At 39.8% G+C, this 8,786-nt stretch overlaps 1 protein-coding gene across 1 annotated transcript; it reads right to left on the bottom strand.

Moving 5' to 3' along the window:
- Positions 1-223: 223 nt before the first annotated feature.
- Positions 224-2,659, bottom strand: LOC145985497 (uncharacterized). The gene is made up of 2 exons (XM_083119567.1): positions 1,708-2,659; positions 224-1,527 (listed from the first exon to the last, which is right to left on the bottom strand). The coding sequence occupies exons 1-2, from the start codon at positions 2,657-2,659 to the stop codon at positions 224-226; spliced, it is 2,256 nt and encodes a 751-aa protein (XP_082975693.1).
- Between the last annotated feature and the right edge of the window lie 6,127 nt (positions 2,660-8,786).

Here is an 8,786-nt window from a genome sequence, read left to right as displayed (position 1 = left end):
AACCTACCCCACATAGTGTGTCAACCAGCCCCGTGTATGGGGCACATTGACACACTTCACATGCCTCCATTTTTGTGCTCATAGCTCCGAACGTATTGGACGAAAAATATCTCTGATTCTTCTCTTTAGTAGAGGACACTATGGCAGTTCTTGCAATAGTTTACTTTCTTACTCTGGATAAATACTTAGGTAGCTGTAGGCAAAAAACAAAAAAGTGTGTCAACTAGCCCCGGTCTCCCCTAATAGCTGATTGCAGTTCAGTTGTTGTCAATGGTCCAAACTGTCGTTCCTGCTGTAACTTTCTTGAGTTGTGAGAGAATCTCATACATACAGAGAGTAACAGCGTATTGTAACAATACGCTGTTACTCTCTGTAATCTTTCTAATGTGGAGTATCGTTCAAGTAACTCAAATGACTTTGTAGTTGTTAAGGCGACTGTAGTTTTCCTTTGTTCAGGTAAATCTTGAGGTTCAACTGTAATCTCATTGTGATCAATAAGTTCATTTGTTAGCCATGATGGTCCATGCCACCAAGATTTAGCATTTGGCATTTGTGATGGTAACAAGCCTCTTGAAATATGATCTGCTGGATTGTCTTGAGTTCTTACGTGTATCCATTCGTAGCTGCTTGTCAGTTTCTGTATTTCAGCCACTCTGTTGGCCACGAAAGTTTTCCATTGTGATGAAGGCGCTTTCAGCCAAGCTAGTACAATAGTAGAGTCTGACCATAGAATAATCTTCATTCCTGTCCATTTTAGAGCTTCTGTGACCTTGTGTGTAAGTCTGGCAAGAAGTAATGCTCCACAAAGTTCCAAACGTGGTAAAGTTACCCTTTTTAGAGGGCCAACGCGAGATTTCGAACAAAGTAAAGTAGACGTGATATGTCCATTTGAATCTTTGCATTTAATGTAAATGCATGCTCCATAACCAAGCTCAGATGCGTCGCTGAACCCATGTATCTCTACTTCTGATGTTGGTTCGGTCATTGTCCATCTGGGAACATGAAGTTTCTCTAGCTGTGGTAGTTCCTTGCGAAAGTGATCCCATTCTGAATGCAGTGATGATGGTAATGTTTCATCCCAATCTAGTTTCAGTTTCCACAGATGTTGAAGAAATACCTTTGCTTTGAATATGACTGGTCCTATTATTCCTAATGGATTGAAGATACCAGCAATGGTGGATAAAATAGATCGTTTGGAAATTCTTTCACTTCGATTTGTATCCTTTATTGTGAAGTAAAATTCATCTGTGGTTGGATTCCATAATAATCCTGAACTCCTTATAGTTTGTTGTGCTTCATCAATGTGATCTAGTTTTGATTCTTGATGTTCTACTGGAATGTGAGATAATAATGTTGGGTCATTAGCACACCGTTTTCTCAATTGAAATCCTCCACGTTGTAATAATGCGATGAGACTGTTCTGCAATTCTAGTATTTCTTCCTTTGTGTTGTAACCTGTTAGAATATCATCAACGTAGATATCTCTGAGTACGACCTCTGCAGCCTTTGGAAAGTCCTGTTTTTCATCTAATGCAAGTTATTCAAGACATCTCGTAGCAAGAAATGGCGCTGAAGCTGTCCCATACGTCACTGTTGAGAGCTGAAATGTTTTGAGAGGTTTCTGTGGGTCATCACGCCAAAGAATCTTCTGTAGACATGTATCTTCCGAATGAACTTGTATTTGCCTATACATTTTCTGAATGTCACAAGTAATGACGTATTTGTGTTGCCTAAATCGTGTGACAATAGCGAATATGTCATCTTGTATTGTAGGTCCCACCATTAGAATATCATTGAGTGATAATCCACTGGAAGTTTTGTATGAGGCATCAAAAACAACACGGTGCTTCGATGTTGAGCTGGTTTCCTTGATTACGCAATGATGAGGCAAGAAACATTCTGAAATGTGGCATTCATCTTCCTCAATACGTTGCATGTGTTTCAAACTTTCATATGCGTTCATGAAATTGACATAAGCATCTTTCAATTCTGGATTCTTGACGAGCCTCTTCTCCAATAAATGAAATCTTCTGGTTGCTATTTCCTTTGAATCACCTAATTTACTTATGCTGTCCTTTACTGGCAATCTAACAATAAATCTTCCAGTTTCATCTCTCTTGAAATTAGCCTTAAAATGTTCTTCACAAGCAATCTCTTCTGCGGATAAGCTAGGCTTAGCGTTGCAATCTTCAAGTGACCAGAATCTTTGCAGTTGATCCTCGATTCGTTCTTCTACGCTAAGACAACATACGTTTGGTGATGCATGATGTGACGTAATATCATATTTGCCTCCCACGATCCATCCGAAAGTGGTTTTCTGTAGAGTTGGCAACCCTGGTGCGAGACGTATTTGACCTATGCAAAGCAGATCAAAGAATATTCCCGCTCCGATTAGTAAGTCTACTCTTTGAGGTGTATTGAATTGTGAATCTGCCAAATGAATATTCTGTGGAATATTCCAATTGCGGATATTAATCGGAAGTGCTGGCAGTTCTTGTGTGATTTCAGGCAGAACGACAAATTCTAATGTGGCAGAATAAGCATTATATCTTGATTTGACAGTGGCTTGAACGCTGTGACACGCCTTTGATTCTGATGCGCCTATTCCATTTATGTGAGACACCCTGTTCGTTCTTTTCAATTTCAACATTTGCGCCATTCTCGAACTGATAAAGTTTGATTGCGATGCCGAATCGAGAAGCGCTCGACAACTATGATATGACCCTTGTGCATTACTAACATAAACAACTGCTGTACACAACATTACATTTGTTTGTTTCTGAGTATTCTGTGTTACACATGTAACGGATTCTGTATCTCTCCGCCCTGCACTCGGAGTGACGTAGTTTTCTGATTGAGAAGACGACGATGATGATGCGCTGCGTGGTGATGACTGCTGAGAAAAATGCAGTAGGGAATTGTGCCTTGAATTGCAAATCTTACAATTACCTGAAGGACATGTCTCAGATCTGTGTCCAGCTTTTAAACAATTGAGGCAAAGTGAAAGACGCTTTACTACATTTATTCGCTCTGGTACTGATTTTGCTTTGAATGAAGTGCACTGATAAATGAAGTGTGCTTGATTACAAAACCTGCACTTTGGTTCATTGTATGAAAGATGAACGTTTGTTTTAAACGTATTCTTACTTTCCGATCCACTCTTCTGAGAATAAGAGCCTTTGTTGCGAAACAGAGGTTTATTTTATGTGGGCCGATTGTTATCTACGGCATCTAGAACTTGACACCTTTGTTGCAGAAACTGAATGAGTTCTGACATCGACGGAAGTTCAGTACCTGGAATTGTTTCTTCCCATTCTTTATGAGTAACGCTATCTAATTTATTTGTGACTAAATGCAAGAGAAGAGCGTCCCAATTTTCTGTCGGTTGACCAAGCGATTTTAAAGCGCGTAAATGTTTCACTATGCTGTCTAGAAGTCGCTTCAAAGCGGCAGCCGATTCCCTTTCTACAGGCGGTAAATCAAACAATGCCTTTACGTGTTTGTTTACAATGTACCTTTTGTTTTCAAACCGCTCCTTTAAAAGTGACCACGCCGTTTCGTAATTCTGTGCAGAGATCTCGAGCGCTTGAATGACTTCAAGTGCTTCCCCTCGCAGCGAAGAACGCAAATAGTGAAATTACTGAATAGCTTGCAATGACGAATTGTTGTGAATTAGTGCTTGAAACGTGTCAAAAAAAGACAACCATTCATCATAATGTCCGTGAAATAACGGTAGATTTATCACTGGCAATTTCACTACAATATTGTCCTGTGTTTCTTTCGGCACTTCATTGTGAATTTTAGACGTTGCGTGCGACTGGAGTACAGTTTGTGCGCGCGCCGCTAACTCATAATATGCATTTTCGAAGTGTTCCCTTTCTTGACCTTCCTGTTCCCGTAATGACTCATCTTGCAAAAGTTCAATTTCTGACTGAATGTTTTCGAAGTCTTTCCACGATTCAACAAATTTCTCATGACATAATGTTAATTGTGCGATTCCATGCTCTTCTGTGAGGCTATCAATGTATGCTCTGAAACGCGTTACTCTAGCCTTTACTTGTCCCCGCTTAACGATAAGCTCTTTCAGTCTCTGCATTCATTGTTGCTAACGAGAATTCAAACTGTTGTTGTCACGACACTGATGCACTGGAACGGTTCGTTGCAGTATTGAAAATACACTTACACTTCACTAAACACAAACACAGGGTAACACAAAGGGTGTGAGGATGTAATTAAATAGGAAAGTTACGAATCTTGCATGCACTCACTACCTACCTTGTTGTTGCTGCTGCGATGCGACGGTTGACGTCCATGGCGGGCTCAATCTCGTTGCATCCGGATTTGGAGGACCAAAATGTTGCGGCTCCGGACTGTTGTCTTCCTTCACCGCTGAGGTTATGATAAAAAACAACACTCGCGTAATGATTATACGTGGATATATTGTATAAAAATATAAGCGAACTGTAAATATACATAAAAATACATGAACGTACGTAGCGTTGTGAAAAGCGATCTTTTCGCGTGCAGGTGTCTGTCTCTGCTGTACGCTCGACGGTGTTCTATTGTTTTTAGTCATTCTTAACGCCAAGAGATGGCGCTGGTTGGCCTTTTACATACTGTTTTGCAATTGACGGAACACCTATCATAAATTTTTTTTTCGGTCTGACAAAAACAAAATGTCAGTGTCAACTGCAAATATTTGTCTCGTGGTTGCATACATATAGGTTAGAAAATGCTGTTTTTCAACATTTCATAAGAAGATGAGCAAATTTCTCTACCCACCCTCTCCTATACACCCCCCAAAGAAACACACACACACACACACACATATATATATATATATATATATATATATATATATATATATATATATATATACACACACACACACACACACACATATATATATATACACACACACAGGATGTCATTTTAATGGCGCCCACAGATCACAGATTCGTGTAGAGGACATAAAAACAAACAACTTTTCTCAGTAACATTTTTCTCGTTGGTGCGTCAATTCGACGCTACAGCCGCTCGAAAAAGACAGTTTTGCCGCCTGGATGCTGACAACCCAACACAACATTTGATCGGATCTGTGACGTCATTTCCTGCGGCGAAACAGCTCACGGCAGGGTTGCAAGGAACACACAAATTGTGAAAAATGACAAACTACCAACCACGTTATTAGCTGTAAAACGAAGCGAGAAACGCGTCCAGTAGACTGAACATCATTGCCTACCAGCCAGAAGTTCAGCAGTCATCTCAGAAGAAGGGGGAAGTGAACCAACGATATGAGAAATGGTAAAAACGTATTCAAAATGAAGTGTCATTGTCGGATTTTAACTCGGCCTACATATCAAATATCACCAACAATAAATTTTATTGTACTTGCAACTTACATTTGGCTGTTTACGCCCAGCTACATGTCAATTATATTTGCAAATCTCGTTGCAAGGTTGATATCTACAGGTTTGTGTCCAGATGCCTTGTGGTACTTTTTTGCTGATAACGGAAGTATCCGGGGTTCACGTTGTTACATTACGGCTAAAACATGTACAACCACAGTAACAATCTAATGATGAATCAGTAGCGAATATACTGCCCTGTTCACAGTTGCAAACTGCTCGACCCTGTGGCCGAGTGGTTCCAGTCTGCCTGCAAATCGTGCAGGAAGCAGTTCGTAGCGAGCTCCGCTCTTCGCGTCAGAAGGCTTAGTGATCGAACTGTCCGAGTTAGCTAGGGCCGTATACGGTTTGCTAGTGTTGTGTTAGTTCTTTTTATTTTCTTTTGGAGTGCAAGCGAGGTTTTGGTTACAATTACCGTGAGCCAGTGAATATACGATGAAATAGTTCACGATGAATACACAAAGAGAAAACACATTGAAATTTGTTTTCATTGATGTCAAAACGCGACCTATGTCATTGGATTTTCATCGATGGTTTCATGATGTCTACCAAGTGCCTACGAACCAAGTGCTCAGTTTTGAAATAGATTACTTTCGTAAGTGTTTGTACGTGAAATTTGCGTCAAAAGTGGTAGGAGAACAGTTACTAAATGATTTTGGTGCTGAGGTAATTTATAGTGACGTAGATGGTGACCTTAAGGTTGAAGTAGAATGGGCCCACCAGCGACATGTAATTGTCAGAATCCATGTAGTCCCAATTGAATTAAGTGCAGAAGTGATAAGTCGTGTCATGAGGTCTTATGGGGAAGTGTTGAAAATCGAAGACGAGACATACTCTGCAGATCACATTTACCCTACTCGAACTGAACGTGTTTTGATCAAAATGGTACTACGTAAACCCATACCCTCATATGTAAACATGAATGGAGACTCCTATTGGGTAACATACCCTGGGCAGGTTCGTACCTGCATCGCGTGCTCCGAAGAGGGTCACGTAGTCGCTCAGTGCCCTAAGCGTCGTTCCTCTGGAAACCAGCCCCGCAGGGGCCGGTTAATATACCCGCTGACAATGTCCCGATGGTATATGAACCAACTGTGCTACCCGTACGGACTAAACCAAGAGATTCAGCTCCATCAGTTGCAGAAGTCCCTGCGTCAGGAGATAACAATGGAGGGAACATGGATAGCCCCAGAATCACCGACGAGGAGACAGGTACCAGACAGGAAGTTAGTGTGAAGAATGCACCAACAGGAAGGGAAGAGATGGAGCAGCCAACATTGACCACTTCGGAGGAGATGCATCACATACCCCCGCCCCCACCCCCCAAGTGCTTTGTTCGCGGAGGCAGAATTCCCCGTAGTTACCTCTCCTAGGAAATCACGGTCAAGATATGTATCAAGGTTACGGTCAGTGGCGGAAGAGTCCATGGTGCTACGTAGAAAGAAGAAGAAAAATAATGAATGCGTAAGTTCCACAATAGTTCATAACGAATTTAGAGTAGAACCTGGTACCCCAAAACAAGATGTTTCAAAGGTTAGTTTAACAAGTAATTCAGGAAATGTAACTAAAGAGAAACCTTCGACGAGTAACAAACTTGAAAAAATAAATTCTGACAGGCATCACCTCATGACAAGTGACCCCTTCCAATTTTCACCTGCAGATGTTTTTGAGCAGAGGATGCTCATAGAACTGCTCAGAAGATTCTGGATAGACAGGTTGTTTAAAAAGCACTTCCATGATACACATCCATATTACAACAAAAATCTTGACACCAGAATCAATAACCTGAGAAATTTTAAAGATGAGAATATTGCATATATGCTTTTTGAGCATGTGGCATGCAATTGTGGTGTGTTCAATAGTGATGTTGCATACAGTTGTTCTCACTTATTCTGCAGGTACTGCTTTATGAATCATGTAATAGATGATATTACAAGATGCCCATGTTGCAATTGCAAAATTCAATCAATAACAATTAGGGTCTCAATATTGTCTCTGGAATCATAGCTTTTCTGTCTAATATTCTCAAGATCTTGCTTTTCAGATATATTTCTGATGGAACTATCTGGTGTTGTTCTATATGTGTTATTGCATATTTTAAATTTTATACCTGGTTATGTGTAATAATTTAGGAATGTGTTGGGGGATGAATTGAATATTATCCAGATGGATTTTGTAAGGCAACCCCCAATATAATTGCTGGGTGGCACATCTATGCCATTATTTCCACACAATACGGGAAAAAATATAAATCTGTTGCTGTCAATATTGTAGATCTGCTGCAGGCTGTTGCTCACTGCCTATCTCCAGATTCCTGTATCTGAAATACATATTGTTCTGTATTATTACACAGGCAGACTGTATAATTGTTTACCACATTTACATATGCAATTATTATCATGTAATAATTCAACAATACACTTGTAATTCCAATCCCTGAATCTCTGTCTCAGAAAATACAGAACAAACTCACTTATATGTATATGCTCTGGGTACCCGACAAGATCCGGATTAAAATCCTCACCACTGTACAAGTTCCCATTATCTGTTGTTACAAATTCAATATTCTTGTCTATCAATTTTCTGTTAATCTTATTTAAATATTTGTAGTGTTTCCAATTTGAACTCTGATCTGCAATCATGTACATCTTATACTCTGCATGCAATTCATAGCAATTGTTGAACCAATAATTGTCATACAATCTCAACATGGAATAGTAATGGCACTTTTCTGTGTAAAAATTAACAAAAAACCCAACAATTCTCCTGTACCTGTTGTATGCAAGCCTTTCAAACTTGCTAAGCATCTTAAGACACAAGTACTGGAAAATCCTGTCACTGATAAGCACCCACTGCATTTCAGTTTCATTCTGTACAGCAAACAAGTCATACTCAGAAATGCCAGAGAATCTAAGCTTGAAATCATCAACAAGTGACTTGGATTTTATGTATTTTGAAATGCATCTTCTTTCAAAAAATCCTGTATCAGGTAATTCCATATAATTCTAATAGAAAACAAGATACATGTACAATTTACATAAACACCCCTGCTTGCCTGCCCTAGGTTGAGATTGTTTCTAGCACAAAGCTCTGTTTCAATAAAAATAATCTCAATTACCTTGCTTGTTGTCTCTGTCCTGTTTGCCTGCTTAGATGCTCAGGGCTGTTGCAACACTAGATTCATGCTCACTTGACCACTGCTGAAATACATGTAAAAAATTACACTGACAGACTGGATAATTGTTTACCACAGCTGCATGTATCATTCAGGTTGTTCTCATCTAGAGATTCAACAATACAATCATAGGTGCAATCCCTAAATCTTTGCCTTAGGAAATACATAATAAGCTCATTCAGGTGTGTATACTGGGAGTACCA

The sequence above is a fragment of the Lepisma saccharinum genome, chromosome 3, assembly GCF_977018435.1.
Source record: "Lepisma saccharinum chromosome 3, izLepSacc3.1, whole genome shotgun sequence".
NCBI lineage: Eukaryota > Metazoa > Arthropoda > Insecta > Zygentoma > Lepismatidae > Lepisma > Lepisma saccharinum.
This window is presented reverse-complemented; position numbering and strand designations above follow the sequence as displayed.